A 24,549-nucleotide genomic window follows, 5' to 3' on the forward strand; every position below is an offset into this window, starting at 1 on the left:
GGAGCCTCGGGCGAGGTTGCTGTGGAAACAGCGACCCCTGGAGGCGCGCGGCGCCTCAGCCGCGGGGCGCGCCGGGAGCTCGACCCCGCCCCTCGCCGGGAGGCCTGAGGGGCGCCTCCCCTCCCCCACGCTCGCGGTGAGCCTCCCAGGACCCAGACGCAGACAACCCAGAGACCTCCTTTTAGGAGGAAATACAGACATCACAGCAGGGAATGACAGCATCTGTGACAATAGAACCAGCTGGCCCGGGTATCTTGGAGCACCGGCGCGCCCCCCTGGTCTCTGAGGGCTGGCTGGGTTCTCCGCAAAGGTTGGCAGAATAGGGTTAAATTTACTCCCCGCGGAGCCTGCTGGAGATGTCAAATTTTAAAATTTTTGAAAAAATCTTTCTTGAGACAGGGTTCCACGATGTAGATCAGGCCGGCTTTGAATTCACTGTTGTAGCCGGGACTGGCCTCCATTCACCTGCCTTAGTCTCCTGAGTGCTGGAATTACAGGCGTGTGTCACCGCACCCAGCTGGAAACTCTTAACTCCATTACTTGACAGCCTTTGGGATCTTCTCCACTCCCAGCAGAATTAGAATTGTTTACTGCCGCAAGAATTTTTTGACTTCTTTACTGCGGCAGCATTTGCACACCGAACCGCAGATAAACACCAGGGGTTCCTGCTCTACAAAGTGTGGGGCCCGATGCTGGGGATACAGTGAAGTATAGAATGGTGAGTGAGATAACATAGCGCTTAACAATTCACCGTGGCTAATTTTAGTAATACATGAAAATAAAATTTGACATCTGTTCTAAAGCTTATCATCCCAAGTAACAATTTAAGCAAGCTCCCTGACACCTTAGGCTGGAATGGAGTTAAAACAGATACACATACATGAAAGGAGACTGGTTGGTATTTAAAGAATAAGAAAAACTATTTTGTGTGGCTGTGCCCTTTTGTTACAATGGGTGTGAGAGTTAGCTGTTGTTACAATTTGAGTAAGACGCGCACTGATGGGTTTAGCATAGTTTTGGGCCTGACTGAATGAATTTACTGAAGATAGAAGATCCACGCTGGGTGTGGATAGCACCAACCAATAGGCTTGTAGCCTGAGTGGAATATAAAGGGAAAAAAGAAGGAAGTCTTGCTTTTGTTTCTTCAGAGGAACTCCAGTCTTCGCCATTGCCTGCAGTGTCCGTCTTCTGGCTCTGAGCGCAGACTCTTCAGTTTTCCAGGATAGACTCTTCAGCTTCCTAATACTGGCTTGCATAGGGCTCTACAGTGAGCTCCAGGCCTTTAACTTTTCAGTGGATCCTTCAGCTCTCCAGCACACAACCCCTTTGCACTCTTTCACACCTGACTCTGCAGGTGGCCATTGTAAGCCTATCTTGTAAAGATTACTTTCTATCTATCTATCTATCTATCTATCTATCTATCTATCTATCTAAAATCCATTTCTCTAGTGAGCGTTGACTGATAAAATGGACCTGGGAAAATGCAGGCCCAGAAGGCAATGAAATAGGCTCCCATTCAGTCTTGAGTACTGGAACAGCAGTCACAGAAGCAATACCTGTTGTTAAAGTTTGAAAGATAAGTACAGTAAAAGCATTATAAAGACAAGCAGATAACATAAAAATGTTTGTGTTCTTTTATTGTTTGTGACAAAACAGCCACCCGTTTCTAAAGTAACTCCAGCATCACAAAATCTCCCAGCTCTGAAATAGTCCATGTCTTTCATCTTAGATGATGTTCCCAGAAATATGGAAAAGGAAATGTATCATCAGAAATCCTATTTTCCACTTGTCTATTTTATTTTATTTTATTTTATTTTTTTGGGTTTTTCTCCGGTACCGGGAACCGAACTCACGACGTTGCGCTTGCCAGGCAGGCGCTTTGCCGCTGAGCTAAATCCCCAGCCCCTACTTGTCTATTTTAGATCTTTATGTGGAGGAGCACTTAACCTCCAGATCTCTCTGTTTAAAAATAAGTACATTTGCTATACCCTTTTAAAGATGGGCATCATCTTTAAAAAAGGGTCATACTACCATGTCCACCATTAGGGGAAAGAACCTTGGATTCTGTTCCTCAAGTGTTTAAATTTTCCCAGATTTGAAAAACAAAAACCACTTTTTTTGCAGCCTTCCAGAGCTATAATCTTTTTTACCATTCTCCTTATGATGCCTACCTTATTCCCCTATTCTTGACCTTTTATACCTTTCCTAGAGAGAAAGTATAACTCATTAAGGTATTGGGAAGGAGTTCCTTCAGCCAGGTTTTCTTATTTCCATCTCCTGTGCTCTAAACTCCTTCCCTAATCATTGTCAAATGTTTTAAAAATGAGGAGTCACAGGTGTTCTCTCAGTAGAGCCACTGTTCCTTTAATGTGAGCTGGACATTGTCACCACCTGGAGAGTCTACATCACTGGATGGCTGGATTCCAACTAGAGAGTGTGGCTGGGCACTGGGATGTTTATTTTATTTTTTATTTATATTTTTTTTAGTACTGGAAATCAAACCCATGCCCTTGAGCTTACCAGGCAGACGCTGTGCTGCTGAGCTATATCCACGCTGGGATGTTTAGAAGCTCCTTCAGTTGATTTGAACTTCAGTTGGTTCTATATTCTTATCAACATTGTGGCTTTTCAGATAAGTTGCTAAATGAATAATTACATCAAGATGTTTATGGTTCTAAAGTTCTTTTATGACATCCTTAGTCCTAACCTTAATTTCCAAACACCTATTTACTCTCATAGTCAAAATTTCTAGTGGTGAGCCCAGCTAGTTTGATTTTCCTCAGAATTGCTCTTCTGAGGTTCCTGTATTGGTTAATTGAAACATGAACACAAAATCACTTAATCAAGTCCTCTGATTTTCTTTTATTCACTGCCTCCAGTTGATACAGTTTTTACATTTTCTTCTCTAAAACATCTCTCATCCTCATTCTCTTTGACAATTTTTTGAAATAATCTCATTTTAGCAAAAAATAAAAATTGTGCAAATGTTTTGTCGATCCTTTGTCTAGAAATCCTATTTGGGCTTCAGTCAACTGTTCCAATAAAGTCTTTACAGCAAAGGCATCCAAGCTGGGGCTGGGGATTTAGCCCAGGGGCACAGCACCGGCCTGGCAAGTGCAAAGTTGTGAGTTCAATTCTCGGTACTGGAAAAAAACAAAAACAAAAAAAAAAGAAAAACAAGGCATCCAAGCCAAGAGCACATGCTGCACCTAAGTAGGATATTGCTCAATTCTCTTCAATCTGGATCAGCTCTGCAGACTTTTTTTTTTTGACACAGTATCTTCCCCTTCTTCAGAATTAACCACTGGAGTTGGTATGATTGATTTCTATTGTATGCCTCTAGTTTCACTAAAATTAATATGTACCTGAACATGATACTATTTTATATTTTTAAACTACATGAATGGTATACAGATACATAATCTGCAAACTCTGTTGTGACTGCTATTGTTTATTTTTTATAGATTGATTTCTTTTGTTGTCTCATAGCTTCTTTTTAAAGAAAGTATTCATTTTTAGTGACTTTAAAAAAATGTTTCTTTTGCAAAAATGGTGGAGTGGTAAGCAGCAATAATTTAGCCTCTCTGAGGTTTGGAATCCAGACACTGGAAAATAACAATGGAGTGGTGGGGGCGGTAGATCCTTAGGAAGCAGGAAGGATCTGACAGTAAAATTAAAACCTACTGTTATGGTTTGTGTCTGTGTGTCCCCCAAAGCCTCATGCTGTCATGGGGCAGGCTTTTAGAGTTTGATTGATTATGGATGTGAGAGCTACACCCACCCTGGGGTGGATAGTTTGCATATGTAAGGGAGAGAAAGAGGCTGCTTGCGGCCATTCCTCCCTTGTGTGCTTGTTGCTTTTGCTGTGTTCTGCCGCCATGAGCTGTAGCCCTCTGCCATGTGCCACTCTGCCTTGTAACCTGCCAAGTATGGACTAAAACCTCCACAAACTGTAAGCGAAATAAACCTTTCCTTCCTTAATTTTGGGCATCAGATATTTTGTCCCAGCAACGAGAGAAAAGTAACCAAGACACCTACAGAGAAATTGAAAAGACAGAACACAGCACGGAAAAGGGAAGAGACAATCTGCACTTTCTCCCAACTCATGGCTATCAAGAAAGGAAGACTGAATCTATAGAGACAAAGAGAAAGCAGGGACTCCAGAGTACTTCAGGGAGAATTAGGGTGGAACTAGCCAGCAAGTGCTGTGAATTGCAATACCTGGTAAGTGAATACAGCCCAAGTGTCTGCCACACCCCAGGGAGAGAGTGCTTGCTTGGACGCCATTCCAGGAAGCCACTGACTAAACAAGGGACTCAGAGCAGCTGCAGGATGGCTTCAATTCACAGCTCCAAGTGTTATGTTGCCACAGTGACTGGGTAAGGGACAGCCATGGAAGACACTGTGTTCAGAGAGCAGTGATCAGGTTGGCAAGAAACCCCTGAGGAGTTTATACTTCATGGCCAGAGGCTAGATTCACCCTGAATTGCTCTGAATTTGAAAGTTGAAGAACTGGTACCCTCATCCCAATCCTACTACCTGCTTGGACCTGCATCCATCATAGATCTGGGATCTGACTATCCAGTTTATCTACCAGCATGAATAGGGACACACTTGAAGTTGGACACTGCTCCAAAATTAGGTATCTTGGGAGAGAAGTACATGTTTGGAATCACAGAGAAGTTTTTGTTGTGTTGTTTTGTTTGTGCATTGTTTTTATGTTTTTGTTTTTTTCTTTTTCTTGTCTTTCCTCCTTCTGCAACAGTTTATTGAGGCTTAGAGAATTTTCTTTTGCAACTCTTTCATACTTTTTTAAAATATCTTTTTCTTTTTTTCCTTTTCCCCTTTTAATTTTTTTCCCTGTAATTTCTCTTATGTTTACTCTTTAATCTTTTTTCTCCCTCTTTTTATTTTACCCTGTATTTCTCAATAGTTTTTATCTTTACTTAATTCTAAAAGCACCCTTCTACTCCCCAATAGGATCCTTTGTACCATATCTTTCTCTCCTTATATCATAATTTAAGGCTTCAGAATTTCCTTTTGCACTCCCCCATTTCCAAACCATATATCTTTAATAGTATGACCATAATGCTTTGTGAATGTTTTGATAGGTAACTCTGTACAATTACTGTTGAATTCTTTTCTACCTTTAGTAAAGATGTAGCTGTCACATTTAGTATATATTAGCTGTAAGTCAATACCTGTGTTTTCTTAATGCTTATACCATAATTGTAGATTTCTTCTCCAGGATTAAGGGTGGTACATAATTGTTTCTTATGGTATGTTTCCTTTCTCTTTTTTTTGGAACCAGGAATTGAACTCAGGACCTCATGCTTGCCAGGCAGGTGCTTGTGCTGCTGAGCTGTATCCCTGGCCCTTATGGTATGTTAATATCCAATTTGTCTTGGACAGTAATGCTGTAGCTGGCTTGCTTGATATTAACAGGATTGCATAATTGTTATTTCCCTGTAAGCCAACACTCAGATTACCTTTGTGACATTAACAATAGTAGAGTACATTCTCAGAGAACTTCATTATTGGGCCAACTATACTGCATCTTTCCCTCTCAAATTAAATAAGGTCATCAGATCTTGGGCCTGCAGCAAAGGATCATATTTAGCCATCACCAAAATACGTCACTGAAGAGCAACTACAGAGATCTCTGTATTAGCAACAAAGTCTTTAGACTATACACATCTTATTACAAGATGTGTATAGACTATACACATCTTAGTACAAAACAAAACAAACAAAACAATAGAAACATGGGAAGACAATCCAGGGTGCATCAAGGGGCTGAACAGCATAAGCCAAACATCCAAATTACTCAAAAGAATAATAGAGGCGTTTACAAAAAGATCAAAGAGATAATAAGAGAAGATATAACTGAACAGATAGTGGAAATAATAACCAAAAAGATGCAGGAGCTTTCAGAAGACACTGATAAAAAGCCAGAGAAGCTAAAGAAAATGATATAAAACATAAATAACCAGTTTAGCAAAGAATTAGAGTCCATGAAAAGATTTCATTCAAAAATCCAGGAGATTAAACATTATATTGAAACTGTAGGCAGCAGAAGCAGCCAATATGATGACATAATATCAGAACTAGGGGGCTGGGGGTTTAGCTCAGTGGCACAGCGCTTGCCTGGCAAGCGCAAGGTTGTGAGTTTGATTCCCAATACCAGAAAAAAAAAAACAGAACTAGAAAACAATGTCTTCAAAGACCAACTACTCAAAGACACCTTAAAAACAAAGTAACATGAAAAATGGATCCAACAGCTGCTAGATGATGCAGAAAAGACAAATCTGAGAATAATTGGAATAAGTGAAAAATCAAAACACAGCAAAGATAGCATAAAACACCCATTTACAGAAATAATGGTAGAAAATTCTCCAAATATAAGGAAAAAAATTCAGATAAGAGAGGCATATAGAACCCCAAATAGCCACGAGGAGAAGAAAACCTCCTTCTGCTCAAAATATTAGAAGTCCATCAGAGGGACAATATTTTAAAAGCTGTTGGAGGAAGGCAATGAATACTCAAAATACTCAAAATAATAGAAGCCCATCAGAGGGACAATATCTTAAAAGCTGTTGGAGAAAGGTAATGAATCACATGTAAAGGTAGATCCATTAAAATTACAGGGACTTCTCTACACAACCCTTAAAGGCTAGGAGTGCTTGGAGCAAAGTGTTTCAAACTCCTAAAAGATAACTTCCAACTCCAACTTATGTATCCTGTAAAACTTTCCTTCAAAGTTGATAGAGAAATAAGGTATTTACATGACAAGAAGCAACTCATGCCCACCAAACCAGCATTACAAACATTTCTCAAGGATATTCTAGAAAGAGACAATGAAGTTGACAATGCCAATACGTCAAAAAGAATGAACAGATCTGGTGGGATGAACATCTAAGCAAAAGGGTTGGGGAGAAAATCAGCAACTAGAAAATAATGCAATGATAAATAAGTCAGTATCTCTTAGTAATAACTCTTAAGGTAAATGGTTTCAGTTCCCCATTTACAAGACACGGATAGGCAGAATGGATCAAGAAACTAAACCCAATGATATGCAGTGTAGAAAAAAATTTAAAAACTCACAAATTAAAAATCAAAGGATGGAAAACAATATTGCATGTAATGGGAACTTGGAAAAAAAACAGGAGTCATCATTCTAATTTCATGCAAAGTAGACTTCAAGCCAAGACTGATCAGAAGAGACAAAGAAGGTTACTACATATTGGTTAAGGGAATAATTCAACAGGAAGAGATAACAATTATAAATATATATATGCACCAAATACCGGCACACCCCACTTCATAAAATAAATAGTAATAGATATGATAAATCAAACACCAATACAATTGTAATGGGTGACCTCAGTACCTCACTGTCACAAGTGGACAGACCAACTAGACAAAGTATCAGAATGAAATATCAGAATTGAAACAAATCTTCAAGTAAACGGACTTAATAGATACCTACAAATGGGTGTTTCATCCCAAAGCAATAGCATACATTTCTCAGTAGCACATAAGACTTTCCCCAAAATAAACCACATGCTAGGTCATAAAGCATGCTTAAGTAAAGATAAAAGAATTGAAATTATCCCAAGTATATTATGAGATCGTAGTGCAATGAAACTATATAATAGAAATTGTGCAAACAAATGGATATTACATAATACCCTCTTGAATAATCAACAAGTCACAGATGAAATTAAAAAAGAAAGTGGATATTTCTTACAATCAAGTAGTAGTTTCAGTACAACGTATTGGAAACTATAGCACACAATGAAAGCAGTCCCAAGAGGAAAGTTTATAGTAATCAATTCCCACATCAAAAAAAATAGAGCAACCTCAAATAACCTAATGATGAAATTCAGTGTTGTTAAAAAACAAGAGCAATCCAAACCCAAATCTAGTAAGAGGAAGGAAATTTTGAATGACAGAGGAGAAATTAATTAAATTGAGACTAAAAGAATGCAAAGAACTGATGTTTTGAAAGATTAAACAAAATAGACAAACTCTTAGCCAATCTTAATCAAAATAAGCAGAGCAAAGTATTTTATTAGATAGCTTATGAATTCTATTGGGTAATATGTAATTGATTCTATGATGGTTTACTTTGGCTCAGATCAATGTTATTAGTGCTTAGTTTTTATTATATCAACTCTCACAATATCATATGCACATAATATTGTATGTGTACTTTGATGTAATGGGGTCAAATTCAGTTTTCTTTATAAACATATTCATTAACATATTTATCAAATGTTTATTGACTATGTACTACATATCAAGTACTGTTCTAGATGCTAAGGATACAGCAAAGAAAAAAATTGCCTGCCCTAAAGGAGCATCCTGGGAATAGTTTTAGGATGATTAAGCCAGCCTCTTTAGCTATCAAACTAGATGTAGTCACAAAAGTAGCATTGTAACAGTCTTCTTAGGACCTAATATAATCTCAGAATAAAAATAGGACATTGTCATGTTCTATAATTTACATAAAATAATATTCTTGTCAGTTTTTTTTTTGCCTAAGAATGAAACTTTGGTAGAACACTTTTAATAAATGATAAGAAACATATTTGATATTACCATTATAGGCCACTTTTCATTGAAAAATTAACCTTATAGTACTTTTTGATTATAGTTTATGTAAATATGAATCATTCATTCATAATCAAGCATGGAGTACATTTTCTTATAGAATTGTTGGCTCTGTGTACATTTATTTTCAAAAGGCTTGTATAAATTATGATTTTAGTATATCAAATGAGCTTGTAGCATACTCTGAAAATATTTCTTCAAAAGCCCACAAATACAAATTTATATCCTTTTTCATATTAAAAATTAATGAATGGGTTAATCAAATAGAGGAAAATTCATTTTGATTTACATTGAGCAACTCAATCTTTTTTTTTGTTTTTTTTTGTTTTTTTTTGTTTTTCTTCCAGTACCAGGAATTTAACTCACAACCTTGCACTTGCCAGGCAGGCACTTTGCTGCTGAACTAAATCCCCAGCCCCCATTTTTTTTTGGGGGGGGGGGAAGGGTCTCACTATGCAGTTCAAGGCTTGCCTTGAGCTCACTTTGTAACCTATGCTCGTCTTGAACTCACAACGATCCCCCTGCCTCAGCCTTTGAAGTGGTGGGATTACAGGCATGTGCCACCATGCCTGGCTAGCAACTAAATTTTTAAAAATTGAAATAATTAGGAAATCACTTTTAAATTACAAAGCATTTTATAGTAGATAGTGAGTATAGTAAATTAATACCAAATACATGTTTAGAAAGTTTGTAAAACATAGAATTTCAGTTCTAATACAATTTTTCATTTAAAATAAAGACAAAATCACAGCGAATCCAAAAACTGTCAAGCTGAGAGCAGATGTGCTGGTACACAGAGCAGGAGCACTGGATTGTTGTGGAAGAATAAACTTGGTCGCCTGTGCGATGTTAGAAACTTCTGAGGTGACATTGGCTTCAGTGACAGTTTGAATTGCAACATAGATCTGGGTGCCATTTTCTATCTTAAAGGATTCTGGTTTAAATTCAAAATGTTCTGTGGAGCCAGCCTCTTTAGGTATCAAATTAGAGGTATTCACTAAAGTGGCGTTGTGAAAGTCTTTTTGGAGATCCAGGAAACATTTACTTATTCTTATAATATAACTATTGGCTGGAAAACAAATAGATAGTTCATGTACATTAAAAACGTTGATTGGGATACTTTATTGCCACCACACTGCCTCATGTACAGGGACAATCAGAAATGCACACCAGAGTTTAGTTATGGAAATCCAGGCTATAGTTTTTGTATGGTTACCCCATTTACTTTACTTTAAGAACACACATAACAGCTTTTTATATAGTTATATAATCACAGAAAAATTTAATTCATATTATATAGTACTTGTTTTAGCTAGATTTCTTTATTAAAAAAGAGAAATATAAAGAGCTGAATCCACTTTTTAATTTGGAACAAAGAATACAAAGATATTCCAAGACAATAATGACATTTAGTACATTACCTCTGTATTGTTTCTTATTAAATTGAAAGGGAGTAACAGAAGGGCAAGTAAGAGAGAGGTGAAGGATAAAAAGCAGTGGAAGGCAGAGGCTGCAGTGTGTACTAATTAAATATGTGCTCAGGAGCTAGGCAGACCTTGATTAACCTGCTAATTATATTACTCTTTAGCTGTGCAACAAAAATTTATTTAACTTCTCTTATGTCCATCTTCTTTTAATCTATAAAATATTCAGTCATTCAATTTCTTTACTACTCTAGTGGGGAGCTCTGTACAGGATAATGTATTAAAACTATTTTGCATGAATTAATAAGTAGTGTATGACATGTTAGTTATCACATCTATTATTTTATTAAGAAAGGAAAAAAGTAAGTTCACATATATTTCATTCTACACTACTTTTTGAAATCGACCAGAGTCATTGATATAAAAATGTCTTCTTACATTCTAAACTGTGAGAATAAAAACAATCTAATGTCTTTTTTCTGATATGAGGTCTTTGTTTTTCAAGTTTTCAGGAAATATTCAAGATATTTCATGTGTGTGGTAAATAACTTTGATTTAGCAATTTTTAAAAATTTGGGGATTCTGCTTAATATTTAGTTTATCTATGTATACATTTCATCCATCTTACCATCCTTCACTCCGATCCTGTGCCCCATGTAGGTAGATCAACAGAGCTATCAATCTCTTACTTTAATTTAAATATTCCATTGTGAAGTTTTGCTTTCTTGACCTGGATCATGGTTTTTGGTTCCTGTGATGTGCTTCCTTATCTCTACCTATGCAACTTTTATGCATTCTTCCATGCCTCGCCAAGGCCTGATTTCTCACGAAGTCTTGGTCAAGACTTCAGAATTTTGTCCTAATCACCCTAATGACTCTCTTCCATGAACTCCTATTGCATGTCATGTAGCTTTTCAGGTTGCTTTGTGGAAATTCATTTTTCCATTCTGATGTCATCCTATAACTCTTGAGGGTAGAGACAATTTTTTCTATAATACTTTTATATCATTTGGATCCTCTGTTGGGCATGTACTTTATCTCCTTAATTACTTGTTGGCCAACAATAAAGTTGATAATCAAAATGATGAAGTTAGAGAATCACAAAATATTGGGATTATATATTTTGTTTTAGTAATTCTAGGTCTTGTCTAATTTGCACATTTGACAGTTATGAAAATTATATCTTAGTGAGTTAAAGTATTTCATTCAAGTTTATATAGATTTTCATTTATTCGTTAAGAGAATGCTGCCCCTGGACTTTTGTAATGTATGAAGGTAACATTTCAGCTACCATTACCTCTTCCTATTTGTCACAGAAAAGGGTGATTATATCATGACAGTTTAGGCATTTATGGTTAAGCATACATGGTGAAGCACTTTCTCAGTGTCCATTAAGTAATACATTGCTCCTACTGTCAAATCCTATACTCAGCATGAAGAATATATTTATTATGAACCCAACCTTGCACTGATGGGTTGGTCTGCAATGAACTGAATTTATAACTAATGTTTAGTGAGGTAGGTTCATTTGTGCCTTTTTCTGTGTTAGTATCGCTGTTTTTCATTTTATTTGATTGTGCCATGTTTAAAAATCATACCATAAGAAAATAATGTTTTTCAGAAGTGGTCACAATAAGCCATCTACACTGAAGTTCAAAAGATTTGCTTGTGGTTACTCTATGTTTCCAAGGCTGCTGAAAGATTTTTTTCTGTGTATAATAAAGATAGAAAGAAATACAGCTTTGAAAATGCTCTATGGTGAATGAAAGATTAAAAAGTATCTTCTGTTTTGAAAATGTACAGTAAGAGGTTTGTGTAATCTGTGATGTGTGTCGTGTTTCAGCACTGGAAATCCTTGACAGATATATAAATTTGTATTATTATATATTATTGTTATCATTATTACTATTATTACTTTCATTGTCCCACATACAAGGAAACAGCGAGATTGGTTTTATCCCATAAGAATCTACTAGTCTACACAATACTGGAATGTGCTGGTATTCAATAAAGAGTGATTAAATGTAGTTATATTTAAAGATGAAAGTGGTTTAAACTTTTAAAAATTTGTTATTAGAAACTTTGGATAAATGAAATACATTGATCTTGAACTTTCTTTTAGCCCCATGGCCAAATTCTCCAACCTAGTGAGCTTCTCTGCACATGAACTTCTCTCTGTGGGACATCTTTACTTAACTTGACTAACTACTGTCATTCTTCAAGATCAAGGTAAAGAATACTCTCTGCTAGGAAGCCTTTTAGGATATGCCCCATGATCTTAACTTTCAACGAGGTTTGTGGCCTGCTTATTGTATCTACAGCAGCCTGTCTCTTACATTTTATGAAATTATCTATTTGGGTGTCTTCTCTACCCAACTAATTTTTGAAAGTAAAGCCTGTCTCTAGGGACCTAATAGTGTTTGAAAATTCAACAAAACACCAATAAATGAATAAAATTGTGCAAGTACAGACATACTTTGAAAAAAATTTCCTTTGTTAGGGAGAAAAGGATGTAACAGAAAACTATTAATTCAGTCTTCTCAAAGTAATTTTAAGATGGCTCAAATTGTGAGAGGCACTCTGGCACAGTAGAATCTAATGCACAAGGCTGGGTCACAGTTCTATTACTAAACATAAAAATAACTTGGACCTGTTCATTATCTCTTGGCGCTTCAGTTTTCACATTTTAAAATAAATGTATAATGATGTATTGTAGACACTTATAAATGTTATTTATAAATGAGACAATGGAAATTGCTGGCAAACAAAAGCCAATGGGATTTCTCATAGCATATTTTAAAACTTAACATCAAACTTACCTTTTCCTTTATCAAGGACATTGCCAGAGGCAGTCCATGAGAGTTGAATAAGATCTCCTTTAAACTTAGCCTCAAGGTCTGCAATTGTACCAGGCGGGAACACAGGAGTCTGATTACCATTAGGAGGCGCTCCTGACACAGTAAATGAGCCTCCAGAGGTTAGTCTGCTGAAATCACCCACTTTAGCTTCTGCTACATCTTCTGCGACTTCAGGTCTGGGTGGGTTCAGTATAATTTTGCCTAACAAACAAACAGACAAACAAACAAACAAAGAGTAATATTGTAACTTTTCCTATTGCTGTGCTTATTCCTTATCTTGTAAGGTGATCTTGCAGCTGTAAAATATTAGTGCTGATGGCAAACATTAAAAAAGTGAAGCTTTTAATGAAAAAAAGCATTTTAATATTTTAAAATGGCAAGGAGACATTATGCTATGTTAAAACTCCTTTAATTTATCTTTGTACAATACTTGACTATAAATTCTTTGAGGACAGGGATTGTGCCTTATTTACCTTGTAGCCCCTGCTTCTGGCACAACGTTGGCCACATAGGAGATGACCAGTAAGTTTTTATTTCATTGTAAGTGAAATGAACCAAGGGGATGTGAACAAAACATGGAAACACAGACTAGGTCCACTAATATGAATGCGAGTTTGAAAAATACAGATGATATACTTGTATTCTCTGTAGTACATTATATTTTCAGTGTGCCATATGCAATTTACCTAATAGGTTATGATTTCTGTTTCAGTGCTACTTACCGTTTTCAACATAGCCAGGTGTATACAGAGCCTTATTCCGATGTTTTAAACTTAGTCTAGCTATGTTTTTTCTTGCCTGGGCATGAACTTTTAAGCTGTATCTACCATTTCCATTGTAATCTGTAAAATATCTTGAATAAATGCCATCATTTTTGACAGTATCAGCACCTAGATATTGAAATGTAATAATTAGTCATCTAGTAACGGTGATGTCAGCAATTTGGAAAGTATAGCACAGTGTTTTAAGTACATGAACTTTGGGGTGCTACTATTTTGGTTCAAAGTCTGATTCATGGTAGGCATTTAATTAATAATAGTGGTATTATCATTTCTTAAAAGATGTTTATCAAAATATGGAAAATTTACTAGCTGGAGGAAGCACATGTGAATCACAAACGCAAATGAAAATGGGGAAAATTGTATTCTTAACATCCTTAGCCAGATATGAGGGACACATGACTGTAATTCCAGCCTTCTGCAGGTTGAGAAGGGAGGACTGAAAGTTCAAGCCCAGCTTGGGCAATTTAGCAATTTAGTGATATCCTGGCCTCAAAATAAATATTTTAAAAAGGCCAGGCTAGTACCTCAGTGTGAAGGCCCTAAATTCAATCTTCAGTACTTCAGACAAAACTAAAATCAACAAAAAAACGTTTCATGGAGAAAGTAAAATTGTTCATGACATTTAAGGAAGAGAGTTGTTCTTATGTCTGTGCTTTGTCAAGATAACTAAGTGAAAGTTTTAAAAACATTACATTTAAATGTAATTTACTTTAAAATATGATTAATAAACACATATGAAAATATTCACTTCTAAATCATGGAATCCTGTGGGAGGATTTAAGATTCTTATTACCTACTCCATTGTCCCAAAGTTCCAGTGTTACTTGATTTCCACCTTCATTTTCTATAATAGCTGTTACATTGACTCCAAGAACAGGCAAAAACCCTTGACTGACTCGTGCATAGACAATCATGGGACTAGGGTAATGTGCTGTGTTTTGACTCATGTGAGCAGTTGCAATTACTGGGAGTGTGGTGGGACTTCTTGCTCGAGTTGTCACTGTCACTGTTAGCAATTGAGAGTTGACGTACTTATTATGAAGGCTGTAAGTCCAACTGCCTGTCTGAAAATTAAAAAAAAAATCTCTGTAAGAGCTTTTGTAATATTTTCCTACCTTAAATTTGGAATATAAAATTATTCATAAATTTAACAGAATAATGATGATTTTTAATATTTGATTTTACAAACTAGTAAATAGTATGCTTTTAGTACTTTATTTGACTTTTGTTTTATGACAGATGATCTGTTGCTATTTTAACACTGACAGTGTATAAGATGTTTTTATTTTTTAATATAGGAACTGACTAATAAAACATGGTGAAAATAAAAGACTAGATCTACCTCTGCAATGCCTGGTATTAGAAGACGGGCAGACTGAATATTTAGCTTATCTTCTTTGAAGTCAAAGGTTTCATATATTTTTCCTCTTGGATCCCGAAGAATAATCTCTGGCTTTTTTATTGTCCAGGTGACAACAAAAAAAGTATCATTTCCAACTGTACTATCCACAGGCACTGTACCATTTACCCATTCATTTCTTATAACGTTCAAAGCTTTACTTTCCAACTATTACAAATAAAAACACATAAAATACACTTATTATTATATGCAATGGGATTTCAAAGTTTAGTTAGTTCAGAGTAATTTTAAATTTAAGATTTCAATTAAAGTAAGAATTAAAGGATTTTCCAAATAATATGTATAATTTTAAAGAATAAGAGAATACAAAAGAAAAGGTGGTGGTAAGTGTCACAGAAAAGGAAGTTGAGTAAAGGTGTTTTTATTCTGCACACCTGAAATATTTTTAGGCAAAATATTTATTATAGAAAGAAAGGTTAATAATTTGGATAATAGAAATTTATTACAACTGTGAGGAAGCAAGGAATTGTCTAACACTACTCACCTGAAGAGGCTGCTGAGCAATGCTTCCACTTCTAGATGAAATTCTGCTGAAAGCATCAATAAGCCCATTTATGTCTTTATAGGCAAAAAAACGATGTCCTCCTAAAATGAAGTAAATGGAAAAATCATATTTTTGAAGTAATTAATATACTTTAAATTCTTTTTAAATTTAAAAGATGAATTTCTAAAAATTTCATGAACTTTCAGTGCATCAGTGTCTTAACTAATCCCACAATAACTAAAACATTGCTGAAAACAAGTAGGATAAATAAGAATAAAGGAACATTTAAATAATAGATCAAGTTTTATTGTTTTTATATCAATCATCAAATGTTAAGTGTGTGCCAGTTAGTAGCACTAAGCCCTAAATAATGTACAAGTGAATTTAAGATAGTTCTTATGAATCAACAGCTTATTTTCTAGTTGGGTCAAAAACATGCTAAGACAATTAGAGAATGGTAGTTTAGAATAAAGCAAAAATTGATTAATTGTACAAAATAATACAGGAGTTAAGGCATAGAGAGTTTATTTGGTTGTGAAGAGTTAGGAAAGAATAGATTGGGAAAAGAATAGATTAGGAAAGAATAGAATATAATAGATAATTATAGATTAATTATCTATTAGTCTGAACTAATAAATGGCAGCAAGGCCACTTGGAAGACTATTGAAGTAGCCCAGGCAGGGGCTGTGAAGGCTGGTAAGAACATTGTAGGAGCATGGGAGCAGAGTGGGATGATGGGAAGAGGTCTGAATTGGTTTTCAAAACTCTTAACTATGGCTTTGAGCAAAATATTTGTAGACTCTAGGTTTACATTTCCTCATCTATAAAACAGATGTCTAAGTCCTCACTGTAGGATTGAATCATATTTTGTAATTAAGCAATAATTTTGAACTTGGTGAGTTACCACAGGGAATTTTGTTTAGTTGTATCGGCAAAAAGTAGATTAGCAGTGAATGAAGATAGAAAATACTGAATAACTTGAGAAGTTGGTACATGAAGAAGTAGAGAGAGAAGAGAAACTAATTTGAAAGACAAATAAAGGACAAATATTAATTTTACATGGGAAATATTTAAGCAGTTTTATAGTTTATGGAGAAACAGCACTTGGAATGGGAGAGACTAGAAATTTATTTTCTATCAAAACTCTTTCCAAAGTTTTTTACCTGTCATATTTGACAGGGTCTCCAGTTCTTTGGCAGCAGAAGGTCCTAGAGCAATGGTGTGGATGATTGCACCACTTTGTTTGACCTCCTCAAAGCATGAGCTTATCCCACTGTCTTCCCCATCTGTTAGCAGTACGATTTCAGAACCAGAAGTACTCTGGTTACTGTTGGTAATTGCCTAATAGTAAAAAGCCAGATTATTAATTACAGAAAGTCATTTTTGAATAAATTTGAACTAAGCATAAACTTGCTTTTTACTTTTGGAGAAGTCTTTAGTCTTTTGTATCATAGTAAGCAAAAGGAAACTTTTTGCATTATCATTTTAGACTGAGTTGGCATATGGGAATGAATGTCATGTATAAGTTTCTAAAGCTACAGTCTCAACACTATATGTATATATTCCTGCTACCCAGAGAGAAAGAATACATGTTTAGAGCAATTCTGGCATACAGTAAGTCCTCAGTGAGTATTAGTTGCTGTTATGATCGTAGAAGATACTTGGAGTAGAAGCAAGTAATCTACACAGTTCTGAAAGGCTTCAGACTAAATAGCACTTGCAATGTCATGCCCAAAGGTGACTTTGTGAGGTTAAATGATGTATGTGCTTTTTAAATGTATTTTGTTTGGCAATTTCTAGGATTTCCCAGAAAAACTATTGACTTGCCATAAAAAAGAAACTTATCAATTATTATAAGTAAAAAAATTTCCACCAAGAATATTAGCTAATATCTTTGCCATTAGATACCTAGAGGTAAAATTACAGCTTTCCATTTGTTCAATAGAATAATGTTTAGTTTAGCCTTTTTCAAGATACACACACAGACAAATGAGTTCTATAGAAAACTTAGTTTAGTGATTAAGTTTATGGATTCTAGTCAAAAGGACCAGAGTTTGAATACTGGATCTGGCAATTATTGACCATATAATCTTGAGAAAGATTTATTTACACTGAACCTCAGTTTCCATATGTACAGAATAAACATATTATTACACACCCTACAAATTAATGGTAAGGATATAGGATCATACATGTAAAACATTAACATAGGTAATATGTGGTCAATAAATGTTAACATATTATGATTTTATAACTAAAATGCTTATATATTGATATGCTTTCATTATGTAATTAAGAGCTTTTATAACTTGAATGTGATTTGTCAATATATATTCAGCCATAGATTTTGTTATCCAAATATCATAAGATATACAGCAAAATAGATTAAGAACAATACATATAAAACAATTATATACAAATAGTTAAGAATATTCCCAATATACAGTACTTGTCATATTTTATGTGTCTATAAATGTATAATAAAAATTATGATAATTTTTATAATAGCAAGGGATTTGTAAGCATTTACTTATCTTACATAATTCCCACAATTAAATAAGCACCATTGTTATGGTTGATACATTGTGTCAATTTGAGGAGTCTAAAAGCTTAACTAAATAACTCAGCAGTTAAACATTATGGGGTAAAAAAGACATGCTTTTGCTACTGTAGGATGTTGTTCATTGTGTCAACTTGTAAAGTTTAAAAGTTCAACTTTAACCTTTAAAGTGATTCAGCAGGGAGACAAGGTTCTTACTTTGTAAACATCCTCAGCTTATGGAAGAGGAGGACACAGAGATGGTGTGGGCATGGGGAGATAGTGATACACAATATAAGGAGGGAGCAGAGGCTTGCTTCCCCCCTTTCTGCTCTTGCTGATTTTGCTGTCTTGTGCTACCTTAAAGTGTTACCTCTGTGCCATGCCACCCTGCCTCAGAGCCAGCTGATTATAGACTAAAACCTCCACAAGCTATGAGCGAAATAAACCTTTCCTTCCTTAATTTTGGGCATTGGGTATTTTGTCTCAGCAACAACAACAACAAAAGTAACCAAGACAGAGTTACTACCCAGAGTGAGTTTGCTGCTGTGACTATATCTGACCATGCGGTTCAAAAGCCTTTGAGAAAGGCTTATAAAAAGAGTTTTAAAATGTTCAGAGATTTCACCTAGAAAAAAGCACTAGAACACCTTTGGCTGTTCTGTATGAGAGACTCTAGTCAGAGCACAAAAGACCAAAAGGCTGATAAAAATCCTGCCAGTAAAGACCAGGCTGTAGAGGTTTCTGCTGGGAAAGACTACATTAGGTGCTGAACTCCAGATGATGTGTGTTGTGGCTTGGCAAAAAAAAATTTGTCTGCATTTTGCTTGTGTCCAGAGACATTGCCTGAGATTAAGGGTGGCAGACTGATTAACCTTACAAAAAAAAATATTCAAGGCAGTTAAACGTTGAGGATGTGGCATGGCTATTGTTGGGAGCTTTTAGCCAGATTTATGTTAAAAATCAAGGGCAAAGAGCCCAGCAGGATGATTTAAAATGTGAGTTTGGCAAAAAAAAAAAAAAAAAAAAAAAAAAAAAGCTCCAGTAAAGTTATAAAATATAAAGATAGGGCAAAAGAGACCTTGATTGTTGAGGAGTAACAGAAAAATGAAAAAGACAGCCTGAGGGCATAAAAAACCCAGCAAATCACCCTTTGCAGCCTCAAAACTGCAAAGGTAAAAAGACTTTGCTTTAAAAAAAAAAAAAAAAGCTGCAGAGTGCCACGTTCCAAAATGACAGCAGCAGCCACACCAGGTTCCAAAATGGTAGCAGCATAAAAAACTTGTTCCTCAAAATCATGTTGAGAGTGCTCAGTGATTCAGGCACTTGATCCCTACTGCCAGAAAAAAAAAAGCCTGGCTACTGCTCCACCTGGCAGCAGACCTTGACATCATCCATGTGGTGGTGGTTTTAGGTGCATGCAAAATGCAAGAGTTCTGAGGTTAAAAAGGCTTCCATCTTGGTTTCAAAAGGCCTGGGAGGCGAGGCAATGTGCCCCTGAGAGGATACTTTATAAAGCTGTGAGTAAAAAGCCAAACATGCAGTGGAAACCCCAGATGTTTAAAAAAGCCCATGACACAGATTGTTTAAAAAAAAAAGCTACAAGGAGAGAGCAAAGCAGGCCTAAGAAAAAAGGTGTGAGAGCTGTAACCACCAAAAGTGCCATAGGGGTGGAGTCACGCAAGCCTTTTGGAGCTCACAATGTGCTTCAGATTCCTTCAGATGCTAGACATAAAATTACAGGACTTAATGTTTGCCCTACGCAATTTTGGACTTGCTTTGGTTTCATTCCTTTGTATTCCCCTATTTGTAATTTAAAATAAAAATGCTCATTTTGTGCCATTAAATGTTAAAAGTGTTTTAATTTCTCATTTGTACAGGGGCTTACAACTAAGAGTTTGCCTTATATCTCAGAGACTTGGTACTTGGACTTTTCAACAATGCTAAAACTGTTAAAACTGTTAACTGTGAACTTTTGGCAACTCTTGCAGATGGACTAAATGCCTTTTGTATAAAGGGATGTGCATGAGTCTTTGGGTGGGGCAAAATATATAGGATTCTAATATAATATAATGTTAATAGACAATACTGGTTCTTAAGGGTTGTTAAACCTGTGTTATAATGTTCAAGTTGTAGAATGTAAAGATAATGTCTTTATATCTGAAAACTGGTTTCAAAAATGTGTCTGGTTACCCAGTTGGCAAGGGGTGGATTGTTATGGTTGATACATTGCATCCATTTGAGGAGTCTAAAAGCTTAACTAAGTAACTCAGCAGTTATACATCTTGGGGCAAAAAAGACAAGGCCTTGCTGCTCTAGGATGTTGTTCATTGTGTCAACTTAAAGAGTTTAAAAGTTCAACTTAAAACTTTAAAGTGATTCGGCAGAGAGCGCGGGTCCTTACTTTGTAAACATCCTCAGCTTGTGAAAGAGGAGGGCCCAGAGATGCTGTGAATGTGGACAGATAGCTGATATACAATATAAGGAGGAAAGAGGCTTGCTTCCCCCCTATTTGCTCTGGCTGCTTTTGCTGTCTTGTGCCACCTTCAAGTTTGTCCCTGTGCCATGCCACCCTGCCTCGGAGCCACCTGATTATAGACTAAAACCTCCACAAACTATGAGCCAAATAAACCTTTCCTTCCTTAATTTTGGGCATTGGGCATTTTGTGTCAGCAAAAAAAAAAATAAAAGTAACCAAGACAACTGTGAATACCCACATTTCCTGAGTTGAGCAAAGAGATTCTCTGAATTGAATTACTTTCCTAAGGGAGTCAAGATCTCAGGATTTTAAAACCAATATGCTTTATGACAAATAGGCACCACAGGAGAAGATAAGAGATGATATTATTTACTGGAATGGATAAAAGTAGCAGTGATTTCTTTAACTGAGACAAGAAGAGGTTCAAAGGAAATAATTTTCTGTTTTTGTGACTTAAAACGACAATAGGTTTAGTGGAAGCAACAGGTTGGAAAAAATTTAAATACAGTTGGCTGTAGTGCTCAACAGCTGCTCCTAATTTTTTGAGTTCACAAGTTTGATTTCATTAAGCTTCCACCTAAGGTATGTTCTTTGGGTTTCATCCTACACTGCTTGAGGAGCTACCTCCATCTCTATAATTATAAAATGTCAATTTAAGTTCATGAACTGGGACTTACCCATAACATTAAAAAGTTACTAACTTCCCTCTTCCACAGTCCCCTTACTGGAATTATTTTGTACACATAGAAATTCAGATTATGGGAGTGCTAGAGAAATAGGCAGCTCTTCAGTGAGATCACGACTGTGTGCATACTAGATCTTTCTCCCCTTATCCACTTCCCAGGGCCACTTAGTACCTCAGGAGGATGCCAGTGAAACAACCAGATGCAGAGAAGTTCTTTCTGCTAACAGCAGATAGAAGGACAGGCCATTGTTTTTCTCCCCCAAAATGATTTACTTTGATCAGGACAGAATATTATTAAATGAGGAACCCATGAACTCATGATCCTTGTTCAAAGATAAGTGGACAAAATGAAAAGCAATAGTATATGACAAGTGATTTTTTTTTTTTTTTTTTAAACCGGGAATCAAACTCACAACCTTGCATGTGCCAGGCAGGCACTGTGCTGCTGAGCTATATTCTGATACTGTGATTTTAAATTTTTGTTTTACCTGGAATCCTTTTTTAAGTCCATTGCAAATTGAAGTTCCACCATTAGCATCTCCAGGCAGTTTTGCAGTGATGTTTAGATAAGCACTATCATCAATTATTTTTATTAGGTTAGTTTGGATTGTGGCATAACTATCAAATGTGACCATCCCAACCATGGATCCTTTTTCAATAATTTGAATTAAGTAAATTTCTGCTGCTTGATTCATTCGAATGAGACGAGACAAGCCAAGACCATCCTCCTGTAAGAAAAAGATGTTGGAAGATTCCTGAGACTTCAAGTGTTGAAAGACAGTCACTCATGACTTTGGGTCATAATGATTGAGGAATATATTTGAAAATTTACTCCATTTAATTAAAAGTTAAAAAGATTAAAATCATTATAAATTAGAAAAGTCTTAGGATTCTCTACTCCTTTAGTAGTTATATATTCAGTAATTTCTTATAAGGAGGTAATTAAAAATGTGTACAAAGATGTTGATTGCAGTGTATTTTTTAATAGTAACAAATAGAAAACCTCCAAAATAGCCAATATAGAGATTGTTAGACTAAATTAAGGTATATACATGTGACACAATAATTAAAAGGTATGTGGAGTCATATTTTTCTTGGGGAGTGTTTAAGATACATTATGTAAAAAAGACAGATTACAAAGCATATAAAGTATAATCACTCTTTTAAAGAAGAAAAGTAAATATATTAGCAGAAATAAAAGAGTGAGATGATATGTTAAATGATAGAATTATGGATAACTTTTTGATTGGTCATGTTTTTCTAGTTAGAACTGAAGGTTAAGGAATAGAAATTGTAATAGCACTAATGGAACACTTATTTTTATTTTAACATAGTGTAGTACTTACCAAAAACTATTGTGCTGAAATTTACTACAACAGAAATGTATGTGTTAGTTAGCTTACTAGAGCCAAGCCTAAGATAAAGTTATATTTTCATTTAAATACTGAGGAGAGTTAGCAAAAACTGTCTTACTGCAGCCATGCTTCCTGATTTATCGAGCACCAAGCAGACTACTCGCTGTCTGGATCTGAGCAGTGCGAATGTAGGACGAAGTGAGAGATTTGTTCCTGCCATAGGAGTTGCATTCTGAAAATCAGGAGATTCACTGATTACATCCCATGTGCTTCTGTGATTGCACATTTTGTTTTGTAGGTTTGGAGCTTCTGTATTGTGTGTTTTTGCTGTGCAAAATTCAACCACCTGGAAAAAATAAAGTAGAACACAATATTTTGATAACTGTGAGGCATTACCTTCCTTTCAAAATATGTAGCTAGCTGCCACATGTACCCACAAATTTTATGTCCTAGAGATCCAGAATTACTTCATAATCAAACATTGTGACACCCATTTTGCATACTTGAAGGAGAAAGCAAAGTAAAGCTGTCACTATAGCCTGGTAAAGTTTTTGATGATTCTTTTAGGTATAGGTAGATCATGTTAGTGGAGGATGTTGGCAGGCTGGGATTTGCAAATGTTAGTTTCTTATTTTCCCTTCTAGACTTTTGGGGAGCTCAAGTCTTAAAGTAAGTTTAAAATAAAAGAGACAAAGTTTGTGGCAATGTCTACTTGTTCCCTAAATGTGAGTAGAGAAAATAGTCTTCTTTATCTAAATATGTTACACTTTTTCACAGTTGATTGAAAAATTTGACAATCTGGGTTGTTACTGGCTGTGGTGGATTTTGACACAAGTAAAAGAATATTCCCCCAAAAGTAATGAATGTAAGTGGAGAAAAGTAACTATTTCTTTAGTAGTGGAAAATAATAAAGTCCTATAATTCTGCCAATGAATGTTTTATTATTATAGAATCTCTGGAGATCTTTTAAGTTTTGAAAATTTAGTGACTTAAAAAATGTCCTTATAAATTGGTGCAGCATTCAGAAAGGAAATCATCTTGCAGTAAGCCTGTTTGTAAGAACTACTTTCTTAGTGTAATTTTATTATTTTAATGCTCTTCCAGTGCAAAATTCCAGATAAAAGCTCAGATTTAGAAGAACTAAATAATTAAGTTTGTCTAAATTTTAAGAGTTGGTTCTGTTTCTGATGTGGCTCTGATGTACATGTCCCAAATATAATTATATTGAATAGGAAAAGAAATATAGTTTGTAATCAAAACAGTAACTCATGATTAATTCTAGCTGTCATCAAATGTCTATCAGACCTTGTCCTCTTTCCCCTACCACTGCCATTTTATTCAGGTATCTTATCTGCTTGTTGCCATGGCCTTCCAACTGGTCTCCCTGCCTCTGACTCCATCTTATCCTCCATAATTACTAGAATTATATTCCTGGAAGAATTAAACTGATCACATCACCAGTTTAAAGCTGAGAGGGTAAAACTGAATACCTTAGCTTTTCAGATCTCTGTTTCTTATTTCAATCTCCTTTCCTGCTTCTTTGTCATTATGTGTCTTATGCTTCTCCCACAGAATTTCTTTCTGCTCCTGGAATATGCCAGAAACTTTTACCAGGGTCTCTACTAACCCAAATGGTAATTTTGTACAAATTAGGAAAAGACATCCCTTTCTGAAATTCCTTACTGCTATTTGCCTAAGAATTGTTTATTGTAAATATTAAAATCTTTAGTGACTGTGATACAAATACTTTAGGGAATGCTTAACTCATGAAATCCTACATGACACTGCTGCCTTACTCCACACTTTGCTTTTGTAGTTTGTTTTTTTTTTTTTTTTTTTTCCCATGGAATAGTATTTCTTTTTCTGCTTTGGCAAATTCATGTTCTTTTTTTTTTTTTTTTTTTTTT

At 35.5% G+C, this 24,549-nt stretch overlaps 1 protein-coding gene and 1 long non-coding RNA gene across 2 annotated transcripts in view; one reads left to right on the plus strand and one right to left on the minus strand.

Annotated features, from left to right (window-relative positions):
• The first annotated feature begins 5,339 nt into the window (after positions 1 to 5,339).
• On the plus strand, positions 5,340 to 15,062 carry LOC106148555. Its single transcript, XR_001234115.1, has 3 exons — positions 5,340 to 5,382; positions 12,163 to 12,269; positions 14,979 to 15,062. It is a non-coding gene; the product is annotated as an uncharacterized LOC106148555 (long non-coding RNA).
• Positions 9,279 to 24,549, minus strand: part of LOC102025135 (epithelial chloride channel protein-like) — a 23,040-nt gene continuing 7,769 nt past the window's right edge. Inside the window, exons 6-14 of the mRNA XM_005385357.2 lie at positions 22,761 to 22,988; positions 21,776 to 22,015; positions 16,748 to 16,925; positions 15,585 to 15,685; positions 15,023 to 15,247; positions 14,474 to 14,744; positions 13,621 to 13,788; positions 12,860 to 13,099; positions 9,279 to 9,685 (exon numbers count right to left, since the gene is read on the minus strand). Of these exons, the coding sequence (XP_005385414.1) occupies positions 9,345 to 9,685; positions 12,860 to 13,099; positions 13,621 to 13,788; positions 14,474 to 14,744; positions 15,023 to 15,247; positions 15,585 to 15,685; positions 16,748 to 16,925; positions 21,776 to 22,015; positions 22,761 to 22,988 (1,992 nt within the window). The 3' untranslated portion in view covers positions 9,279 to 9,344. The remainder of the gene's footprint in view (positions 9,686 to 12,859; positions 13,100 to 13,620; positions 13,789 to 14,473; positions 14,745 to 15,022; positions 15,248 to 15,584; positions 15,686 to 16,747; positions 16,926 to 21,775; positions 22,016 to 22,760; positions 22,989 to 24,549) is intronic.

This window comes from Chinchilla lanigera, unplaced genomic scaffold (assembly GCF_000276665.1).
Source record: "Chinchilla lanigera isolate Chin_1 unplaced genomic scaffold, ChiLan1.0 scaffold00022, whole genome shotgun sequence".
Classification (NCBI taxonomy): domain Eukaryota; kingdom Metazoa; phylum Chordata; class Mammalia; order Rodentia; family Chinchillidae; genus Chinchilla; species Chinchilla lanigera.